At 44.0% G+C, this 24869-nt stretch overlaps 1 protein-coding gene across 1 annotated transcript in view; it reads left to right on the top strand.

The window, feature by feature from the left end:
- Positions 1-24869, top strand: part of EPS15 (epidermal growth factor receptor pathway substrate 15) — a 98443-nt gene that overhangs the window by 60852 nt on the left and 12722 nt on the right. The window contains exons 13-19 of the mRNA XM_040408431.1: positions 6976-7048; positions 13098-13259; positions 21676-21873; positions 22678-22884; positions 23006-23095; positions 24016-24124; positions 24613-24648. Coding sequence (XP_040264365.1) covers positions 6976-7048; positions 13098-13259; positions 21676-21873; positions 22678-22884; positions 23006-23095; positions 24016-24124; positions 24613-24648 — 875 coding nt within the window. The remainder of the gene's footprint in view (positions 1-6975; positions 7049-13097; positions 13260-21675; positions 21874-22677; positions 22885-23005; positions 23096-24015; positions 24125-24612; positions 24649-24869) is intronic.

Genomic DNA, 24869 nt, shown 5'->3' on the forward strand with positions numbered 1-24869 from the left:
TATGAACATGGGACCAACACAGATACCTTCACCTGCAACAGGTCGGCCAGTGTCATAGGTACAAAACTGCTGACAGATGCTTTTTAATAAGCAAAATTCTGTAGATAAACTAAATGAATAATGCAGACACATGCATCTGAAAGAAGGCGTTGACTGCATGGAAAATACAAAAACCCAGAGGGTTCACTGCCTAAAAAAAAGGAGAGATAATTCCTTGCATACAAAATCCGCCTTTCATTTCTTTAGTTCGTTACTTATTCCGGGTTTGCTGTAGGTAGATGGTTTGTCTTCTTCTATTGTATTGGTTCCCATAGAGCCCACCATATTACTTTAAGGCATTCCTTTATTTTGGACGGTTGCTCTTTGGCATGGAAGCTGTTAGGGAATCGTTCTGTGCCTGGCGACAGTCTGAAAGGCTGGACTCCCTGGTTACTGGGTCTCGAAGGGACTACTCGTCCTCTCTCTAACAAACACACAGTGAGGCCTCTAGAAAGTGCAAGCTTTCTCATTTGTCGCTTTCTTTTTTTTTATCACCGCTCACAAGGTACATCGTGTCCCGATTCAGCCTGCACCCGCCTGCCCTTCGTCCTGCGGCCTGCCAAAGGGATATTTTTGTTGCAAAAAAGAGTTTTTTCAGAATGCCCTGCGTACCTGCAGTTCTTATTAATGGGCTGTCCAGCCAGCTTCATGACAGTGGTCGTAACTGTTCTTTTTGATTCCTAGAAATCGTCACCAGCACAAATCGCCCATAATAAATGGGTCAGGATTCAGTCCGGATACTATGCGTTCACTACACTCATTGCACGCAGACGAAAAACTCGCTCATGTGAAAGAGGCCTAAAAGTACTTTTTCTCCAGAATGCAGCAACTAGTGTTGAGCGAATCGAGCTTCGGATCCATCGATTCATTTCATGTAAAACAGTTTGAATGCTTTACGGAGATTCGTCTCTATACAGCATTCAAATGTATGAGCTCCGACGAGGGAATTTCGTTATCACCAAAGGTGGATAGTTTTGGATTTTGATTTTTAAACTTGTATCCGAAGCCGACTTCAGATCCAAGTTTTACATTGATTTTTAAGTTTTAAAATTGACGGCCGAAGTTATTCTTCGGTGCTAACGGATTTCACCTCGTCGGAGGCCATACAATTTAATGCTGTATGGAGACAGACTTCGTACAGCATTCAAACGAAGTTTCGAACAAATCGACTTCAACTTCGGATCTTGGATCAGAAACTCGATTCGCTCAACACTAGAAGCAACGGATCGCTAAGTGAAAGGTATCATTACATTCAGCTGAGCTAGTCCTGCCAGGCATTGTGTCTGGCTCATCAGTGAATTTCCTGCTGACAGACTCCCTTTAATATAGTGCACGCTTCCATTTTTATTCTGCCTGCATTCTGATTGTGGTGTAGCCGACACAGACTGACAAAAAACAGCTTTGTATCTGCAAACCGCTTCAGATTTCTTGGATAAAAATGGGCAAGGTCAGGTAGTAAATGACGCTTTGTGTGCGCCCTGTGGAGCTTATGTAAGTCTGACTATTGCTATGGGCTCTGCTGCTGTTTATATTGTAAGTCTCTTGGGTGTGAGCTAACAACCGGTGTGGATCTGTGATGGTGTATTCACTCTCGCCCTCGATGTCCTCCAAGGAACCCAGAAGATGGACTCATAACGCCCACACCTCTGCGTGCCCAGGACTCATTAACCCGTTCATCTTTGATTAATCCACGTCATTTTTGTTTTTTAGTTTTTTCTTGCATATTTCTAGCTTTATTTTTCCTCCTCCAAGTCTCTGAAGGATTATGTGTCTTGGAAGCAGCCGCAGGTGTACCTTTCGTTTTCTGCTCGCAACCAGCGCTACTTTCATCTCATCTTCATCCTTTTATTGTTTAATTATGTTTCTGACTCAGACGGGCACTGACCAATTATAATGCTGCGTGCGCTTAGCGATTGTTTAAAGGCACCCTGCCCTTATCCTGCAGATAACCAAGGGTGAGTGTGTAAAGCATAGTGGATATGCACTGGCTTTTAAAGGGTTGGTTTACGATTTGCCTATGTTAAGCGAGCCTCAGATGCAAAATTACAGCATGGCCGATTATGTCTGGGATGAGAAGGTGGAAGGTCACAGCTTTGTTGAAGTTGAATAGATGTTGGCGCCATTGTATTGTTTTCATCTTGCTATTTCTCAGCCCCCAGCACTTCATAGATCTCCATAAATCTAATCGATTTCAGTAGAGAACGGAATGCACTTATGGGGCAACACTCCTGTGCCCTTCTGCATACCATGTGTTAGAATAATGGTGTCCTCTTATGGAGTGGTGGAGCTATTGAGTCCCCCAGGCTAAGTGTGACTACATCCTCTGCACCCCTATTGTTAAAGGCTATGTACACCTTTGTGGTCATTTTTTTTTTTTTTATGATTGCATTTTGCTTATTTTGGGCTTAAAATCATTTTTTCAATTGGTCTTCATTGAAAATATTCAGCAGCTTTGTCATCAAGGGTTAACTTCTGCCTAGCTGTGAGAATCGTGCTTTTACTTTGTGCCGGTCATCTAATAACCCTTATCTTTAAATTGCTAATAGCTAAATACACTTTCGCGTTCTTATCAGTAAGATGAGAATTGAGCTATAATGAGTGTTTCTAAGGTCAGAGATCAGGAGCCATCAGCTGAGCTGCCTGACGGAACACTGTGAAAACACAGAGCTTGCTAATAGAGAATCTGAAGGGTGTACAGAGAAAGGGGCTCAACATTTTTAATAAAGACCAACTGCAAAAAAAATATTTTCAGCTCAAAATGAGTACAATGCAGTAATAAAATAAATGCCCCCAATGGTGTCCAGCCCCTTTAAAGGAATTGTTCCTGAATGACAACTTCTCCAGAGCATAAGTGCAAAGAGCTATCTCCCAAGGCTATGTTCACTTCTCAAATCTCAAGGCTTGTTGGAATGTCAGATTTTGACTCGTAGGAGGCCACTTCCAAGAGGTGGCGCTGGCACTCAGTTGTTTCTAGCAGTTTCATAGAGCTTGAATAGAGCAGCAGTGCACGTGTTTGACCGCAGGTCCATTCAAACGGAAGACATGGGACCCCAGTTTTCGTGATTTGTGGGGATCCCAGTGGTCGGACCCCACCACTCAGAGTTTTCACTGGGACAACATCCTAGTTGGACTACTCGGTCTTGAAGCCGGCTGCCAGACCACCACCAGTTTGACACTCATGGCATATATGTGTTCAGTTGTAAGGAAACGCTTATTGCTATAAAGTCAGGAAGTTTTACGCAGCTTATCCTGTTCATAAACTCTGTTGGGGCTTGCGCCACTTTTGATGGTAAGATGTTAGCGGTATTCTTATGTCAATATTACCGAAATGTTGGTGGACACATTATTTAATGGGGTCTGACACAGTTTGTATCCGTTGTATGACTAATCCAGCGCAGAGTCATGGCTGCCGTTTGTGAAGGGACGCCATGACATTGAAGGGGTTATCTGGGAAATGCTAGTGATGACCTATCCTCAGGATAAGGGCTCATTCAGATGGCCGTATGCTGTCTGCAAAAATGCGGATCCGTTTTTTGGGCGGATTAGATGCTGTCCCATTCACTTCTATGGGGCCCTTTTCTTTAAAAAAAAAAGGAAACATGTCCTATACTTGTCAGTGAAAATCAGGACATGGCCCTATTGAAGTCTATGGATCAGCCAAAATTCAATCCGTTTTTTTGCGGACATGCTGAACTGTCCGCAAAAAAACAGATCTGCATTTTTGTGGACAGTATACGGCCGTCTGAATGAGCCCTAAGTAATCATTATCGCATCGGTGGGGGTTAGAGTCCCGTCACCCGTGCCGATCAGCTGTTTCAGGGAGCCGTGACACTCGCTGGAGCTCCCGGCAGCTTTCCAAGCACAGCGCCGTACATTGTATGGTGGCTGTTCTTGGTATTGCAGCTCAGTCCCATTGGCTTGTATGGGGCTGAGCTACAACAAGGCCATGTGACCGATGTACGGGGGATCTGGGAGTCGGTCCCCCGACGATATGATATTGATTACCTATCCAGCCACAAATTTAAGTCTGCTGCAACTCCGCCCCAGAATATATGTCACTTGCGGCTTGTGCTACAGATTCACCACTGATTTCACTCCGTAACATAAAGATCCGCAGTGATATTCTGCAGCATCCCTATTTTTCCTCTACATGTAGATAGGGTTTTCCAAACCCCATCTGCATGTTATTATACAGGATGAGTTTATATGGATTTTTTCAGGTTTTTAATTCTGGCACGGGGATCAAATTAATTCTATGGAGTGCTGGATGTTCTGTTCAGAGGCAGACACGGGCACGTGGCAGCGCTTCACCGTCTGTTCACGAACATGCCCTATCAAACTGTGACAGACATTTTCCTAATCGGTTATTGCCTGTACAAAAACCTGGAATGCAGTACCGGAACCTAAAATTTGGATCGTGCTGTTCTGTTAATTGGCATTGTATCTAACTTCACTGGTAAAGGGGGCGTAAAAGTGAGCATTGGATCGGGTGGAGGGTGCATTCACACTGCGTATGGCTTATGAGCTGGGAAAGCTTATACCAGTACATTGCACGTATACCACAACTGTATTTTATAGGTCCTTCTTCACCACTGTCCTTTTGGCCTTCGCTAGGTTTGTATACATTTGCCTTTTTTTGCTTTTATAGTATAGCATCGTCGTCTATGCTGTGGCTCTTCTGTACAGAGGCATCCAGTAAAAAGTATATCTGCTTTTTAAAAAAAAGTTTTTTAACCTGAAAGCTTTCCCGACATTCCTTTGATGTGCACTGTACTTGTGTATTGAGAATGCATCCTGAAGCCTCTACGGCGCCTCCATGTGTACACATTACATGTAGCCTGACCCTAAGTTGTGGTCGTTCCTTTCTCTCTGCGCCCTCTTCTAGGTTATCAAGAAGAGGGGCAGATGGAAGAGATCGAGATCAGGACGTAGGTCACCCTGCTGGACTCGTCTTGCACCTGCGCAGTCAGTACCCTGCACTGTGCATGTACAGTGGACCTGATGACGCCGGTGCACACAGAGGAGTACTTTGTATAAAGAAATGGATCCAGCTTCCAATAAAAGCAATGGCTTTTATTCTTCCAAGCAGTAAAATCCAAATATAACACAGTGCATAAAACGTCCTGCGCGTTTTGGATCATGGATTTGAGACCCTTACTCATGAAGGCAGAGGAGTACTGACTGCGCAAGCGCTCCACAAGTCCAGCGGGACGCCCACTGATGAAGAGAGCTGAAGGAGGTGGAGGGAAGACGTCAAGTGAAAGAGCAGGGTTTATACAGATGGGAGTTCCTGGGGCTGCCCCTTGGGCTCTTTTTAACTAATTTGCATATGACTGAAATTAGATTTTTCTAAGGTTTTGAAAAAGAATAGAGGGACCAGAAGGCGTGGTTTTTGATATTGTGTGTCACCCGCAGGGCACAGAAGCTGCGTGAAAATATGGGGACAGACTCCCATTAAGCAACATTATATTTACGTATTGTCGCTGTCCTACTTTGTGTATCACTTTTATTTTTATTTTTTTTCGACACCCCCTATTCCTTAGTTTGGAGTCCGGATAATTCTGTCCTCGATTACCTGAATCCGGGTGACTACCGGGAGCCTTCACTTAAAGGGAAGAGGTACTCTTCCCTCCGATACTGTCTAATCGCCCTGGACAGCATCAGCGTGTTTAGAATTTTTTTGGGGGGGGGGAGTTTTTTTGGGGGTTGATCTGTATTAGTCACACAACGATTTACTTGTGCTTTTATGCTTTAGTGAAGTCTATGTGAAAACACCGGTAAAGAAAAACCTTCCTGGGCATGGGTGGATTGAAAAACGCAGCGTTGTAATTTCATGTAATTGCGGCTCAATATGTAACATCTGGTCCCAGCATTTTTTATTTTAATCTCCCCCTTTGTTTTTGTTTTTTTAATCAAAACTGGAGATTTTCTATGACGATCTTGATATACCCTGCCCCACCGGGGGATGCTCTTAGTTTACAGCTGGGTGCATGCATTGTCATTAAATAAGCGCATCCTCCGTCCATGTGGATAGAAAGTAGGTGTAAATGACGATAGATCTGTGGGGGCCCAATGACCATGTCCAAACCAGAAAGCAAAGGCAAGGGTGGCGTAGAAGCGGCACTTGGGCAAACATTTTTGCACAAGTGGCAATTGAAAAGTCGTTAGCCTAGTGTAAGCGCTGGAAGGTAGCACATCCGTTATTTCTTTTGCCTAATACTGTGACTTGCCAAAAGGCCCCCCTGATGGGCTTGCACGTTCCTCTAAAGCGGGGTTATTAAAAGCACCCAACCTGTTAATCAGGGACGTTGTCAGCAGCTCTTTTGTCAGTATTGTCAATGAATACTTGTCAAGCGTTACCCAAATTTGCAGAGACATTTAATTGCTGCGACGGACGCGGCCGGCAGTGTGTACAGGGTCTCAGCGGGTCAATTAAGCTGCTACGGTGTGAAATAAATCACCTCCGCGAGTCAATAGCTGTCAGCAAATGTGATCTTTTCATATTCCGTAATGCACGGTTCCCGATGGATGGAGACGCATCCTCCTGGCACCGTGCAGCTGGTGACGCTATGATCCTTTTTGGCATCTGTAATTTTGCTTGCCGCTGGACGGCGGAGGGTTAAACGCTCGGCGTGCCCGTCTGTTGCTTCCCCCTCCCTCCTGAACCCTCAGCATTTCGCCTTTTGCTGCTTTCTCCTTAGCAACAGTGAGCTCATCCCAGACTATTTCATTCATTCCTCTCCTCCTATAGCTTTTCCCATTCTCCCCGGGCGCTCCTCCACAATGAGGCGTTGGTTTTAGTGCTCCCTAGGCCTGAACCGTTCCAGTGCGGAGCTCCCCCATAAACATGTACCTGAAGTGGGACTCCGGTTTAGGGGGCTGGATTAGCATGCCCGCTGTCTTGAGATATTCCTGTATGGTTTGCTGGTCTTCTAGGGAGAAGACGAACGTGGAGCAGGAACTGAAGGAGAAGGAAGACACGGTGAAGAGGAGGACTAGTGAGGTTCAGGTAAGTGAGGCCATGATTGATGTATGAGATCCAGCAGTGCCCAGCGCCGCCACGCCATCATTAGCTTGGCATGGCAGTACATAGGAATGAATGGGCATACGTACAGAACCATAGGAATGAATGGGTATACGTACAGAACCATAGGAATGAATGGGCATACGTACAGAACCATAGGAATGAATGGGCATACGTACAGAACCATAGGAATGAATGGGTATACGTACAGAACCATAGGAATGAATGGGCATACGTACAGAACCATAGGAATGAATGGGCATACGTCCAGAACCATAGGAATGAATGGGCATACGTCCAGAACCATAGGAATGAATGGGCATACGTCCAGAACCATAGGAATGAATGGGCATACGTCCAGAACCATAGGAATGAATGGGCATACGTACAGAACCATAGGAATGCCTTCATAGTCAACATATACAACTTGCGGCATACCTATCGGTTTCCGAACTGCAAGTCCCAGCATGACCTGGGTTGTAGCATGGGAAATATTTGTATCCTCAAGTAACCCGGGAAATATCGATGAACTTTCCTTGTATATTTTCCAGCTCCTTCACCCCAGAGCTGCTTGGCTTGTACTTATCCACAGACTGCTCCATATTAATTAGGAATAGACTGGTCCCCCCAGGAATTGTAGAAGAGTCTACCGCCCGCTGAGTAAACCTGGTCACATGACTCTGCTTCATGACCCCAACGTCAAGTGTTGGTGTTCTATTCAGATGTAGCAGGGTTGAGTTTGTCATTAACAATCTTGTTTAATAATACAGTGCAATAGGTTTACCTATGTAAAAATATGAGCTGTTTAACAAACTCAGCTCTGCTACATCTTTAAGCTTTGATTGCTTGATCAGGCGGTGGCAGTCAGATAGGCCAGTGCATGCATCGTTAGGCTCATGGGTATATATTTCTATGCAATTTTGACTTTCTCATTTTTTTGGTAGCAAAATGACACCCCCCTCCCTCTAAAAAATCCTCAAAAAACACTTTGACCATTGTTGTTTTTTTTTTATAACCGGCCCTGTATGGCCTTCAGTACTGCTTAACCTTCATCTGACCTATATGTGAAATCTAATACACAGAGCCCATCACTAAGTAACTGCAGTCTCCTTAGAGTATAGCAGTGCCTTATCAGCCATTATTCTCTGCCCCGACCAATTGTAAGTAGAATCGAAATGTAGCAGAGCCGTGTTTGCCATTCGGCACCACTTTATTTTACAATAGATTTGCATAGGACTGCAGGCCATGTATGTTTTCAGGGCGTTTTCATAGATAATGCAGCCCCAGAGAGGCTTTTACAGTGCAGACTTTTTACATAGGACTGCAGGATATAAAGGTGCACTGTGAATAGTTAGGCTTAGGGATCCGTTATATTTTCCCATGACATTAGAACAGCCTTGGTGCAACTAATCTTGGCTTGGCTGCATTTTCTTCAAGTGCAGGACATGCATGGAATATTTATCTTGATTTTAGAAATGGTGTATGTCAGTACTGGGCAGAATAGGAGCACCACAGGGGGGCGCCATGCTGGAGAAAAAGGGGAGCAGGCGGGATCAGCCATGTTAGTTTGCTTCTTTATAGGTTTGGTGACTATAGACAGGTCTCCACAAGCTTCATAATGTCTGAACTTGGTTGTCATTTTCTGCCCCAGTTGCAATGAGAAGGGCAACTCAAGAACACAGACTTCTGTGTGAATAGGGGTATAGCCAGGATATGGGTGGTGGGTGGTAGGGGTGATGTGCTGAATGCCATAGAAGGACACCAAGGAGCCTCTCTGCCTTAGGCACGGTCCTTACATACAGCGCTAGGGCAGCAAACTGAATTTGCCTCAGGTTAAAGGGCTATACCCTCATTATTTTGAGGGAGAGGACCTTTTATAAATGTTTTCCATAGAAAGTCCATAGATCTCAATATAAGTTATTTCAGCAGTTAAATGAGCATTCACTAACCGATATTAAAGAAGCACTCCCACAAATGTTTTTATTCTCTGACCTGTTAGAAAGCTACATGATGTAAACTGCAGCGAAGGTAATTTTCTTACCAGTGACTATATTTGTAAGTTATAACCTCTCTTCTGATCCTCAGCTGTGTCATGTGACTTTCCAAATAACACAGCATCTTATGTATGGACAGGAAGCCAGTTTCTCTGTGTTCCTATGGGAGCCTCAATGTCGGTCTCATAGGTATGAATAGAGAAGTAACTGACTTCCTGTCCTGTGTCATCAGAGTGCTGGTCACATGACACAGCTGAGCTGCAGAAGAGAGGTTATAACTCACAAATACAGTCACTGGTAGGAAGATTACTGCTCTACATATTACATCATGCACCTTTCTAACAGGTCAGAGAATAAAAAGTTTTGTGGGAGTGCTACTAAAAGGGTGTAGCCGTCTTTACTTAGAGGCCTTCTGCTCTGCCCTTTTGGAAGGGAACGTTCCATGACATTCGTAGGTCCTAATAGGGGTTATCCTCATGCAGTAACACTATGCTCTTGGTCTGGTGATCTGGGATAGGATCTTAGCACCTCTAGTCCCTGCCATTCCCTACTCCAGCTGAACGGAGACTGGGCTGCGGTTACAGGGGTTTTCTCATATCATAAAGTGATAGCATATCACTAACATATCCCATCACTTTCTGATTGGATAGTGTCCAACCTCTAGGACCCCCATCAATCCTGAGAGTGAAGGGGCCCCAGGTTTACTCCTGCACCGTGAGTGGCTGGGAGCTACATGGTGAAGAGAACGCGCTTCCTTCATGGATGGGTGTGGGTCCCTGCAACTGGGATTGGGTTATTTTATCACTCTAATGTGGACAGTCCACTGCCTCAAATCATGTTTCATTAAAGGTTATGGACACCCTTGATGTGATTTTTGCATATGTTAGCAGTCACCTTGAATAAAATGCTTGCTCTAAGTCTCAGACTGCAATATTCATTCCTTCATTTTCAGACCTCCAGTTTACAACCTGCTCCTAGTTTCAGTCTTTCCTCCCAGTAGCACATGCTGGATCTGTGTGCCGCGGATGCTGCCGTCTTCCCCCTGGAGTCTTTGTGTCTGCTTTTCTTCCTGTCTGCAGCCTTTATGAGCTGCTCTTCTTACATTCTCTATTCCTCTAGACCAGGGATGGCTAACCTGATGCTCTCCAGCTGTTGCAAAACTACAACTCCCAGCACGCCCAGACAGCCTACAGCAGAGCATGGTGGGAATTGTAGTTTCACAACAGCTGGAGAGCCGCAGGTTGGCCAGGCCTGCTCTAGACCATGTGCATCTCTTCCCCCTCCCTGCTGCTCTTTCAAACCCTGAGAGAAGGAAGGGGGAGAGCAGAGAGAGCCATCAGAAACAGCATCAGCTCTCTGATAGATTTACGTCCGGTTCAGCAGCAGCACCACCGGCTAGGTGAAGGACACTCTCTGCAGAAACAAAATGATAGGAAATTATTAAAGGAGACTGTTTAAAAAAGTCACTTAAAGGGAACCTGTCATCAGCTTTATGCTGACCTCACTGAGGGCAGTATAAAGTAGTGACAGAAATGCTGATGTCAGCGATGTGTCACTCATCAGCTAAAAGTAGGTGGTTGCCAAGAACCGGCATCATAATCATTGCAGCCCAGGCCTTGAAAGAGAGTCCAGTCTACCCGAGAAGAGTCCTGGTTATTCCTAATCTCCTGCTCTCTCCCCCATCTGCTGATGATTGGCAGTTCTCTCCTAGAGAGAAAGGGAGAAAACTCTGTAATAGACGGTCAGTCATCAGCAGGAGAGCAGGAAGTCATGAATAACCAGGACTCTTCTCAGGTGGCCGTGACTCTTTTCCAGGCCCAGTCTGCAATGCTTGTGATGTTGGTTCTCGGCAACCACTTACTTTTAAATGACAGACCGCTGAAATCAACTCACCTGTGTCTGCTTTATTCTGCTGTTAGTCTGGGCAGCATAAAGGTGATGACAGGTTCCCTTTAAAAGTTTTTTTCTGAGAATTTTCTACTGATGGCTTAACCTCTGGATAGGTCATCGGTATCTGATCGGTGGGGATCCGACACCTGGGACGGGGGGATCAGCTGTTTGAGAAGGCACTGTCATTCGAAATAGTGCCGCGGCCTTCTCCCTGCTCACCAAGCACAGCGTCCATTTGATAGTGGCTGTGCTTGGTATCGTAGCTCAGCCCTATTCACTTCAATGAGGATGAGCATGCAGCTCATCCTCATTGAAGTTAATAGGGCTGAGCTACGATGAACATGTCCTGAAATGGCTTAGACTAAACGGAGAGAAGGCTGCAATGCTGGTGCCTTCTCAAACAGCTGATCGGCGGGGGTCCTGGATGCCAGACCCCCACTGATCAGAGATACTGATGACCTATCCAGAGGACAGGTCATCAGTAGTAAAGTAAAATAAAAAAATTATTTAGGAAGCAAATAAACAATAAAAAGATTTGGCGCAATGGTGTCCATAGCCTTTAGGGCTAGTGGTTGTAGTTTTGCCAGAAACCTATATACCCCAGAAACCACTCAAAGGGGTTTTCCAGAACTTAGATATTCATGACCCATCTTCAGGATAGGTCATCAATATCAGATCGATGGAGTTTGACTCCCGGCTTCTCTACCAATCAGCTCTTTTGGGCATGTGCCCGCGCCACAAACTATACAGTGGACGGAGCTGAAAACGGAATGCACTGTCCACTCTGTAGTGACCATGTCGGCGTGCTGCAGATCGTATTCTGGCACCTGAAACTATACAGTAGATGGAGCCTTCCTTCCACCTTATAGTTTCCAGCACCAGTGGCGGACCCCCACTGATCTTATATTGATGACCTATCCTGAGGATAGGTAGTGGGATGCCCCTTTTAATAGCATTTGTTTAGTAGATAATGGGTTGTCTTACTTGCAAAAGGCATTTATCATGTAGGCAAAGTTAATACAAGGCACTGTAGACCGTAGATCATAATTAGCAGGCGAACTTTCAGGTATCACTGGGATCATGCTTTGATTATTCCAATTAAAGGGGTTTTCCCACTTCCACAGATAGCATTTATCATGAAGAGAAAGTTATTACCAAGCACTTACTAATGTATTGTGATTGTCCATATTGCCTCCTTTGCCGGCTTGATTCATTTTTCCATCACATTATACACTGCTTGTTTCCATGGTTACGGCCACCGCTGCAGCGCAGATATGAGGTGGTCGGGGTGGGAGCTGCTGCGCAGGCGTGCCTATGGACGCTCTCACAGTTCCTGCTGCTACAGAGGCTGGAGCTTTTTCCTGCGGTGTGCAAACACGTCCACCACTGCTGGATTGCAGGGTGGTCGTAATCCCTGGAAACGAGCAGTGTGTAATGTCATGGAAACATGAATCAAACCGGCAAAGGAGGCAATATCACAATACATTAGTAAGTGCCTTGTATTAACTTCCTCTACATGATAAATGGCATTTGCTGTAAACTCCGAACACTGGTATTATGTGTAGTCTACACTCTAAAGAAAATTATTTTATTTGTAGGCTTATTATAATTTAAAATTTTTCATTAATGTCATCTTCTGAAAGTTCACAGTTTCCTTATTATCTTCATTTTGCAGTCATTGTACTTAATTGGCCTTAATATATTTAATGTTAAATAATGGAAAGGTTATGCAGGGGAAGTACAATGTTAATTAAATCCTCGCGGGTCACAAAGCTGATTAAAGCTTAATCTGGAACCTTTGTGAGAAGGTTATGAATTTTTCATCAGGACAAAATGGGTAGACTACATTGTATAGTGTACGGTTTATTCAGGCTTTTTCATATTGGTCTGTCTATGGAAATCTCAATAAAACCCTGGATGCTGGGGAGAAGGATATTACAAATTAGTGTCCAGAGGGAGCCCAAAATAAGGGTGAGACTGACGCATTGTCCAGTCTCTGACAGCAGAACGATGCTTCTAGTGATGGGTATGGCAGGTCTGCATCACTTGTAGTCCAATGTCTACACAGCAGAATTCCCGAGAGACCCCTGGGCTCTGGGAAATGCCCACCTTATTGTCTCTTGCTCACTATTTGAGGCTTGATTCTTTAGGACCTGCAGGATGAGGTGTTGCGAGAGAACGCTAACTTGCAGAATCTTCAAGCTCAGAAGCTGGAGATAGAAGAGGTCCTGGCCGGGCTCGATGAACAAAAAGCAACACTGGAGAGTCAACTACAGGAGCTGCGGCTGCAGTGTGCAGAGGAGACCAAGCTGGTATGTTCCTTGTGAAGTCATATGATGTCTTTATTAATAAGAGTTTTCCAAGACTTCCTCTGGATAGGTCATTAATATCTGATCGGTGGGGGTCTGACACCCAGGACCTCCACTGATGAGCTGTTTAAGAAGGCAACTGCGCTTGCAGTAGCTCTGCGACCTTCTCTCAGCTTAGTCCAGGCCATGTGATGTCACATTAAAGGGGTTCTCCGGGAATTAAGAAAATGAAAATACTTAAATATTACTTCATTATAAATATATTCCCAAATATCTTACATTAGTTGTAATGGCTTGTTTTGTCTGGGGAGCAATGATTAGGAAAAACAAAATGGCTGCTGTCCTATTAGTACACACCAAACCTGTCCTAATCAGACAGGAGGACAAGTTACTTCACAACACTGAGCTAAAGGGCTGCCTCATCATCCTCTCTGCTCTACTAGTCAGGGATTATGATCCTGAATACAGTTTCATATGGTCATCAGCTGAATCTCTGTAGGAAAGGAGTTCATGAGCAGATGTGGCTGATGAGCAGCAGCACTTGTATGCAGTCTCCATTACCACAGCCCCACATCACCACAGTCTGTCCTGTCCGTCCTCTCTGTACTTCATGTCTCCTCGTGAACTCCATTCCTACAGAGATTCAGCTGAAGATATTCTCATCTGTATTCAGGATCATAATCATAAGTAGAGCAGAGAGGAGGATGAGGCAGCCCTTTAGCTCAGCGTTGTGAAGTAACTTGTCCTCCTGTCTGATTAGGACAGGTTCTGTGTGTACTAATAGGACAGCAGCCATTTTGTTTTTCCTAATCATTGCTCCCCAGACAAAACAAGCCATTACAACTAATGTAAGATATTTGGGAATATATTTATAATGAAGTAATATTTAAGTATTTTCATTTTCTTAATTCCCGGAGAACCCCTTTAATGTGACATCACATGGCCTGGACTAAGCTGAGAGAAGGCCGCAGTGCTACTGCAAGCGCAGTTGCCTTCTTAAACAGCTCATCAGTGGAGGTCCTGGGTGTCAGACCCCCACCGATCAGATATTAATGACCTATCCAGAGGAAGTGTGTACTGATAGGACAGCGGCCATTTTGTTTCTCTTAATGATTGCTCCCTAGAAAAAATGAGCCATTATAACTAATGAAAGGTATTTGGGAATATATCTATAATAAAGTAATATTTATGTATTTTTGTTTTCTTAATTTCCGGAGAACCCCTTTAACCACCTCCGGACCGCCTAACGCAGTATCGCGTTCCGGAGGTGGCAGCCCTGCGCAGAGTCACGCATATATGCGTCATCTCGCGAGACGCGAGATTTCCTGTGAACGCGCGCACACAGGCGTGCGCGCTCACAGGAACGGAAGGTAAGAGAGTTGATCTCCAGCCTGCCAGCGGCGATCGTTCGCTGGCAGGCTGGAGATGTGTTTTTTTTAACCCCTAACAGGTATATTAGACGCTGTTTTGATAACAGCGTCTAATATACCTGCTACCTGGTCCTCTGATGGTCCCCTTTGTTTGGATCGACCACCAGAGGACACAGGCAGCTCAGTAAAGTAGCACCAAGCACCACTACACTACACTACCCCCCCCCCCCCGTCACTTATTAACCCCTTATTAGCCCCTGATCACCCCATATAGACTCCCTGATCACCCCCCTGTCATTGATTACCCCCCTGTCATTGATTACCCCCCCTGTCATTGATTACCCCCCTGTCATTGATCAACCCCCTGTAAAGCTCCATTCAGACGTCCGCATGATTTTTACGGATCCACTGATAGATGGATCGGATCCGCAAAACGCATCCGGACGTCTGAATAAAGCCTTACAGGGGCATGATCAATGACTGAGGTTATCACCCCATATAGACTCCCTGATCACCCCCCTGTCATTGATTACCCCCCTGTAAAGCTCCATTCAGATGTCCGCATGATTTTTACGGATCCACTGATAGATGGATCGGATCCGCAAAACGCATCCGGACGTCTGAATAAAGCCTTACAGGGGCATGATCAATGACTGAGGTTATCACCCCATATAGACTCCCTGATCACCCCCTGTCATTGATCACCCTCCCTGTCATTGATTACCCCCCTGTAAAGCTCCATTCAGATGTCCGCATGATTTTTACGGATGCACTGATAGATGGATCGGATCCGCAAAACGCATCCGGACGTCTGAATGAAGCCTTACAGGGGCATGATCAATGACTGTGGTTATCACCCCCATATAGACTCCCTGATCACCCCCCTGTCATTGATCACCCCCCCTGTCATTGATTACCCCCCTGTAAAGCTCCATTCAGATGTCCGCATGATTTTTACGGATGCACTGATAGATGGATCGGATCCGCAAAACGCATACGGACGTCTGAATGAAGCCTTACACGGGCATGATCAATGACTGTGGTTATCACCCCATATAGACTCCCTGATCACCCCCCTGTCATTGATTACCCCCCTGTAAAGCTCCATTCAGATGTCCGCATGATTTTTACGGATGCACTGATAGATGGATCGGATCCGCAAAACGCATCCGGACGTCTGAATGAAGCCTTACAGGGGCATGATCAATGACTGTGGTTATCACCTCCCATATAGACTCCCTGATCACCCCCCTGTCATTGATTTACCCCCATGTAAAGCTCCATTCAGATGTCCGCATGATTTTTACGGATCCACTGATAGATGGATCGGATCCGCAAAACGCATCCGGACGTCTGAATAAAAGCCTACAGGGGCATGATCAATGACTGTGGTTATCACCCCCCATATAGACTCCCTGATCACCCCCTGTCATTGATCACCCCCCCTGTCATTGATTACCCCCCTGTAAAGCTCCATTCAGATGTCCGCATGATTTTTACGGATGCACTGATAGATGGATCGATCTGCAAAACGCATCCGGACGTCTGAATGAAGCCTTACAGGGGCATGATCAATGACTGTGGTGATCACCCCATATAGACTCCCTGGATTCACCCCCCTGTCATTGATTACCCCCTGTAAATCTCATTCAGATGTCCGCATGATTTTTACGGATGCACTGATAGATGGATCGGATCCGCAAAACGCATACGGACGTCTGAATGAAGCCTTACACGGGCGTGATCAATGACTGTGGTTATCACCCCATATAGACTCCCTGATCACCCCCCTGTCATTGATCCACCCCCCTGTCATTGATCACCCTCTGTAAGGCTCCATTCAGACATTTTTTTGGCCCAAGTTAGCGGAATTATTATTTTTTTTTCTTACAAAGTCTCATATTCCACTAACTTGTGTCAAAAAATAAAATCTCACATAAACTCACCATACCCCTCACGGAATCCAAGTGCGTAAAATTTTTTAGACATTTATATTCCAGACTTCTTCTCACGCTTTAGGGCCCCTAGAATGCCAGGGCAGTATAAATACCCCACATGTGACCCCATTTCGGAAAGAAGACACCCCCAGGTATTCCGTGAGGGGCATATTGAGTCCTTGAAAGATTGAAATTTTTGTCCCAAGTTAGCGGAACGGGAGACTTTGTGAGAAAAAAATTAAAAATATCAATTTCCGCTAACTTGTGCCCAAAAATTTTTTTTCTATGAACTCGCCATGCCCCTCATTGAATACCTTGGGGTGTCTTCTTTCCAAAATGGGGTCACATGTGGGGTATTTATACTGCCCTGGCATTCTAGGGGCCCCAAAGCGTGAGAAGAAGTCTGGTATCCAAATGTCTAAAAATGCCCTCCTAAAAGGAATTTGGGCACCTTTACGCATCTAGGCTGCAAAAAAGTGTCACACATCTGGTATCGCCGTACTCAGGAGAAGTTGGGGAATGTGTTTTGGGGTGTCATTTTACATATACCCATGCTGGGTGAGATAAATATCTTGGTCAAATGACAACTTTGTATAAGAAAATGGGAAAAGTTGTCTTTTGCCAAGATATTTCTCTCACCCAGCATGGGTATATGTAAAATGACACCCCAAAACACATTCCCCGACTTCTCCTGAATACGGCGATACCACATGTGTGACACTTTTTTGCAGCCTAGGTGGGCAAAGGGGCCCATATTCCAAAGAGCACCTTTAGGATTTCACAGGTCATTTACCTACTTACCACACATTAGGGCCCCTGGAAAATGCCAGGGCAGTATAACTACCCCACAAGTGACCCCATTTTGGAAAGAAGACACCCCAAGGTATTCCGTGAGGGGCATGGCGAGTTCCTAGAATTTTTTATTTTTTGTCACAAGTTAGTGGAAAATGCTTATTATTATTATTTTTTTTTTTTCATACAAAGTCTCATATTCCACTAACTTGTGACAAAAAATAAAAACTTCCATGAACTCACTATGCCCATCAGCGAATACCTTGGGGTCTCTTCTTTCCAAAATGGGGTCACTTGTGGGGTAGTTATACTGCCCTGGCATTCTAGGGGCCCAAATGTGTGGTAAGGAGTTTGAAATCAAATTCTGTAAAAAATGACCTGTGAAATCCGAAAGGTGCTCTTTGGAATATGGGCCCCTTTGCCCACCTAGGCTGCAAAAAAGTGTCACACATCTGGTATCTCCTCCGTACTCAGGAGAAGTTGGGGAATGTGTTTTGGGGTGTCATTTTACATATACCCATGCTGGGTGAGAGAAATATCTTGGCAAAAGACAACTTTTCCCATTTTTTTATACAAAGTTGGCATTTGACCAAGATATTTATCTCACCCAGCATGGGTATATGTAAAAAGACACCCCAAAACACATTCCTCAACTTCTCCTGAATACAGAGATACCAGATGTGTGACACTTTTTGCAGCCTAGGTGGGCAAAGGGGCCCATATTCCAAAGAGCACCTTTCGGATTTCACAGGTCATTTTTTACAGAATTTGATTTCAAACTCCTTACCACACATTTGGGCCCCTAGAATGCCAGGGCAGTATAACTACCCCACAAGTGACCCAATTTAGAAAGAAGAGACCCCAAGGTATTCGCTGATGGGCATAGTGAGTTCATGGAAGTTTTTATTTTTTGTCACAAGTTAGTGGAATATGAGACTTTGTATGAAAAAAATAAAAAATAAAAAAATCATCATTTTCCACTAACTTGTGACAAAAAATAAAAAATTCTAGGAACTTGCCATGCCCCTCACGGAATACTTTGGGGTGTCTTCTTTCCAAAATGGGGTCACTTGTGGGGTAGTTATACTGCCCTGGCATTCTAGGGGCCCAAATGTGTGGTAAGGAGTTTGAAATCAAATTCTGTAAAAAATGACCTGTGAAATCCGAATGGTACTCTTTGGAATATGGGCCCCTTTGCCCACCTAGGCTGCAAAAAAGTGTCACACATCTGGTATCTCCGTACTCAGGAGAAGTTGGGGAATGTGTTTTGGGGTGTCATTTTACATATACCCATGCTGGGTGAGAGAAATATCTTGGCAAAAGACAACTTTTCCCATTTTTTTTATACAAAGTTGGCATTTGACCAAGATATTTATCTCACCCAGCATGGGTATATGTAAAAAGACACCCTAAAACACATTCCTCAACTTCTCCTGAATACAGAGATACCAGATGTGTGACACTTTTTTGCAGCCTAGGTGGGCAAAGGGGCCCATATTCCAAAGAGCACCTTTCGGATTTCACTCGTCATTTTTTACAGAATTTGATTTCAAACTCCTTACCACACATTTGGGCCCCTAGAATGCCAGGGCAGTATAACTACCCCACAAGTGACCCCATTTTGGAAAGAAGAGACCCCAAGGTATTCGCTGATGAGCATAGTGAGTTCATAGAACTTTTTATTTTTTGTCACAAGTTAGTGGAATATGAGACTTTGTAAGAAAAAAATAAATAAATCAGCATTTTCCACTAACTTGTGACAAAAAATAAAAAGTTCTATGAACTCACTATGCCCATCAGCAAATACCTTAGGGTGTGTACTTTCCGAAATGGGGTCATTTGTGGGGTGTTTGTACTGTCTGGGCATTGTAGAACCTCAGGAAACATGACAGGTGCTCAGAAAGTCAGAGCTGCTTCAAAAAGCGGAAATTCACATTTTTGTACCATAGTTTGTAAACGCTATAACTTTTACCCAAACCATTTTTTTTTTTTACCCAAACATTTTTTTTTATCAAAGACATGTAGAACAATAAATTTAGAGCAAAATTTATATATGGATGTAGTTTTTTTTGCAAAATTTTACAACTGAAAGTGAAAAATGACATTTTTTTGCAAAAAAAATCGTTAAATTTCGAATAATAACAAAAAAAGTAAAATGTCAGCAGCAATAAAATACCACCAAATGAAAGCTCTATTAGTGAGAAGAAAAGGAGGTAAAATTAATTTGGGTGGTAAGTTGCATGACCGAGCAATAAACGGTGAAAGTAGTGTAGGTCAGAAGTGTAAAAAGTGGCCTGGTCTTTCAGGGTGTTTAAGCACTGGGGGCTGAAGTGGTTAATCAGTTACATTACCTAGGCGCAGCTCAGCCTCATTGAAGTGAATGTTGTGGCCTATGCAGAGGATAAATCAACAGTTTAAAAATCTCAGAAAAACCTTTTAATCTGTAATTTTGTTTGGTGCCAGGTGGATCTGTCCCAGCACTAGTTTCTGTAGTACTTCTCCCTATAGACAGGACCGTAGATCATAATTAACAGGCAAACTTTCAGGTATCACTGGGATCATGCTTTGATTATTCCATTATTAAAAGTATTGTCTCACTTCAGCAGATAGCATTTATCATGTAGAGAAAGTTATTACAAGGCTCTTACTAATGTATTGTGATTGTCCATATTGCCTCCTTTGCTGGCTGGAATAATTTTTCAATCACATTATACATTGCTCGTTTCCATGGTTATGACCATCCTGCAATCCATCAGTGGTGGTCGTGCTTGCACGCTATAGGAAAAAACACTAGCTTATGTGGGCTCCTACGGTCCTGGCCACCAGAGGCTGACACTTTTTCCTTTAGTGTGCAAGCTCGACCACCGCTGCTGGATTTCAGGGTGGTCTTAACCATAGTAACGAGCAGTGTATAATGAGATGGAAAAATGAATCCAGCCAGCAAAGGAGGCAATATGGACGATCACAATACATTAGTAAGTGTATTGTATTGACTTTGTCTACATAAAAAAATGTCTTGCTGAAGTGAGAACTTTATATATATATATATATATATATATATATATATATATATATAATTTATTTATTTTTTTAAATCTTCTTCTCACAGATAATATATTCTTCTTTTAGGCTGGTAGCACATGCAAGCTCTGTTTCTCCCAATCATGAGTAAGATCGCCTACAATGGAATAAAGCCATTTTGATTATTCTCTGAATCAGCATGTGTTGGATATCTGGGTTATCCTCAAAGCTACAATGCTAAGCATGCGGAGCCCCCTGCTACTGCTGTCCTTTTGTAGATACATCGCTAAAGCTACATGAAGAAGAAAAATCTGCCACTTGCACTGACATCTTTATGATTATAAGTTTGACATACATAACATTAGTGGCCGATATGGGACAACGTTTTAGAGAGGTGTTACCAATCCCATAACAGCCGTTCATAGATGAGATCAGCCAACCCGTCGTATGCAGTTGAAGCCTTCTAGTACAAGCCATCTCAGCATTTGAATCACTTTATTTAGGAAGGGTATGATTTAGACTAGGACCGAGGTATCCCAAGGCTGGGGGTCGCTCTTTTCAGGGCGAGTGCTCCGACACATAGCCACTAGACTCTTCCCTGACCTGAGACTAGGGTCCGAAAGAGAGACAATACAGTGTCGTAAATAAGCCGCCTGTTGTTATATTGACCCCCGCCTCAAACAAGAAAAGGAGACCTAGTGACCCAATTCATATTAAGTGACTTATTTTAATCATTGCCTTACCAATTTTAAGTGAATCTTAATAAATGTTATATTTTATTATGACACATTTTTTTGGGGGATTATGGAAACAGCCGAGCGGTCTGTGCTACGCCGTTTCTTTAACTCCCATTCACGTCTATTGGAACTACCTTTTTCAAAGGGGGTTGTCTCATCTGAGACACCAGGATATGCCACCTATGTCAGATAGGGACCTCTACCGATCTCCAGAGTGGGCCCCAGAAAGTGAAGGAGAGTGCACCGTACATGCGCGGACTGCTGTCCATTCATTTTCTCTGGGAGATCTGAAAAATAGCCGACCGAGCGCGCTCGACTATTTTCGGAAGACCCATAGAAGTGAATGGAGAGTGCATCGTGCAAACGCGTCCACCACTCCATTCACTTCTAACGATTATGCCACCAATGTCTCGGGTGAGACAACCCCTTTAACCTCTGAATAACAATCTTGTGCTGAATTTGTGTCAACGTGGATCCTCTAAAATCCAGATTTTGATTTATAACTCAACTGTGCTTTCCCATCGTCTCCACAAATTAATCCCTCGCCTATCCATCTATCCAGATCTCTTTATTGCAAACGGAGGTATCCAGCCAGGAGACGCAGATTTCCAGCTATGAAGAGGAAGTGAGCAAGGCCAAGGAGGAACTGAACAGACTGCAGGAGGAGACTGCACAGCTGGAGGAGAAGCTGGAGCAAGGGAAGGAACGTCTCACACCCCTGGAGCACCAGCTGCTCGAATGCAAGGACGAGCTACGCTTAGTAAGAGCGTTCGCAGCAGTCACGCTGTGGGAAATGGGGTCACGTCTGCAGAATTTTTGCTGCCTTGGAATTTGGACATCCTATTTTAATCTCCAATAATTTAATAATTTGATATTAGTCTAGTTTTTATGTCATATCCGTATTAATGAGCACAAGCTCTGTTCTCCTCTGCATGGCCGATGCTGCTACATTAGGGATTTTATCCAGTAGATCAGGAATCAGCAACCTTCGGCACTCCAGCTGCTGTGAAACTACAACTCCCAGCATGCACACTTTCTTGGCTGTTCTTGTAACTGTGATCCCTGCAGTAGATCATTGGCTAGTGAGACTGCGTATACAGTATGGTTGTTAGTGGGGCCTATTTGTGGTTTATCTTTTTATTGAAAATGATATTTTTATAAATTTTTACATATGTTGGCCATAGGATACCGTTGTTTTTTTTTGTTTTGTTTTTAAGCATAATGCACGGTATACATTTTGGGCAGAATGCCTGTGTTTGGAATAGCAGGTATGGCAGATGTTTCTTTGGGAAGGTTCACAGGAAGAATGACGGGGGAAATAGGTGGAGTTTTGTAGGAGATAGGGGGGTTGGTGTTTTGGAGAACATCAAACTGGCTGAGTTGGGTGGGAGTTTGGCTATTCTTTTGCTTTTTTTAACCCGTCATAAAATGTTCCCTGTATAAAATATATAGTTGTGCAATGAAACATTGAGGATATCCGTTCATGATGCGCTTTACCTTTAGCTATGAGAATCGCCAGTTTCTTATGTATTTCTTTAGAACAGTCTCTTTGTCTCATTCCAAGGCCAAACTTCAAGATGTGAAGCCTACTGAGAACCATGTAAATGATCAGTTTCAGATCAACTGGCGTCACCACTTAGACCTGCCAGTGGTCAATGGCACAGGAGATCATTCCAGTCTGAGTAACAGCAGCAGCGAGCCAGCAAATCTTCATGAAACGACAGAGTACGAAAGCTTAGCCCAGCCGGAAAATCATAGCCAAAGTTCCCCGGTTCGTGTATGATGTGCATTGCGTAATATGTGATTTCTTATGGTTATCTGTGTAATGCTGTCCCCATATAGTCCTTCTGTGTGCTGAAAATGAATCTTCACCATCTACATTGGCGTTATAGGTGAGAAGCAGTCCAGAAATCGCCCATACCTCAGGGAGTGAGGGGGAAGAAAAAGACGAGGCTCCCAGTGTGCCAGCCCCAGCCGAACAGGTATTGACTTGTTCTATAGACCATAAGTTGGCCTTTAATGGTTATAAAGCAGTGCTCTCTAGCGTGTAGCTCTCAAGCTGTTTTAAAACTACAACTCCCAGCATGCCCTGACAGGTTCAGGTGTTATGCTGGAATTTGTAGTTTTGCAAAAGCAGGACACATACAGCTTGTAGACTAGCATTACTAATAAATAAAAAAAAAAAGGTGTTGGCATCAGCAAATTTCAGCGACAGCTACACGACGACATGTCGCGCGACAAATTTTAGAATTGTAGTCTATGGTGTCGCACTGCAACATGCGACATGACAGTTGCAAAAAATCCATCCAAGATGGATCTTTCTGCAACTGTCGCAGTGTGACACCATAGACTATCATTATAAAAATTTATTGTGCGACATTGGTGTAACATCAATGTTGAGCGACACATGTAGCAGTGTAGTTGTGCCCTATGTGTCGCGTGACACATGTAGCAGTGTAGTTGTGCCCTATGTGTCGCGTGACACATGTAGCAGTGTAGTTGTGCCCTATGTGTCGTGCAACTTATTGTCGAACTGTAGCCCTAGCCTAAGACCCCCGGAATTTAAAGGGGATGTGTCACTCCAGTAAATGGCATTTATTATGTAGAGAAAGTTAATGCAAGGCACTTACTAATGTGTTGTGATTGTCCATATTGCCTTCTTTGTTGGCGGGATTCATGTTTCTGGTTGTGGCCACCACTGCAGCGCGAGGTGTCCGGGAGATAGGGCTGCCGCCCATATGCGCGTTCCCACCGTCCCAGCCACCAGAGCGGCCAGTACTTTTTTTCTTATAGTGTGCAAGCATGACCACTGAATTTTTAATGCTGTTTTTAATCCTCACAACATGTAGCGTACCCAAGGGAGAGAAACGTAAATTATTCAACTGTGTTGTCTTTATTTTAGGAAGTTACTTTCCATGTGGATCCCTTTGAAGTGCAGCAAAGTGCACCTGCCGCACAGCCTGCCCCGGAAGCAGGGCTGGACTTCTTCCAAAGTGACCCTTTTGTTGGAAGTGAGTTGTTTTTCCTCATTCTGAGGCTTATATTCTGTTAGCATCTAAATTTAGATTTTTAAACTTGCAAATGTGTTAAGAGAATATGTACAATGGGACGAGACCACAACGTGATGACCACCCACAGTATTTACTGGCTTCTTAGATGTTGTTTACGAAGATCTCTGGATAATGCCATAAAGGGTTCAAAAAACAAGGAAAATGTTTCCACGCTCGTTGTTGCAGACGGTTTGTAAGCATGGTGACATCACTGAAGAAGAGAATTACCACTAAAATAAAAGGTTACATTCCTGAGATCACCCCAGACCTCCCCACACCATCAGCTGTTGGGGGGCAGTTGGCATTGTAAGATCATGATGAGATCTTTGCTCGATCCCCCATCCTAATAGATCGATTCAGCTTTCCTGTCTATCACTAGCTGATGAACTAGCTTACATCTGTCGTGATCCTTATTTACTAATGAGGGATCTCTCCGTATTTCTCTGCAGGTGATCCCTTTAAAGATGATCCATTTGGTAAAACAGGTGAGTTGTGTTTGTGTTGTACATTATGATTACGTTGGTCACAGGAACTATAGATACAGATATAAAGCGCACCCCACAGATGTGAGCAGGATGTAAATGTTCCATTCAAAGACTCCCTGATGTTGCTATGCACGACTGACCTAGAATGTAAAATCTGTTTGACTTCTTAAGAAGTAAGCTGCAAATCCCTGCGCTCTTACGTCACGCTTAGGCCCTGCTTT

The sequence above is a fragment of the Bufo bufo genome, chromosome 9 (assembly GCF_905171765.1).
Source record: "Bufo bufo chromosome 9, aBufBuf1.1, whole genome shotgun sequence".
In the NCBI taxonomy this organism is placed as follows: Eukaryota; Metazoa; Chordata; class Amphibia; order Anura; family Bufonidae; genus Bufo; species Bufo bufo.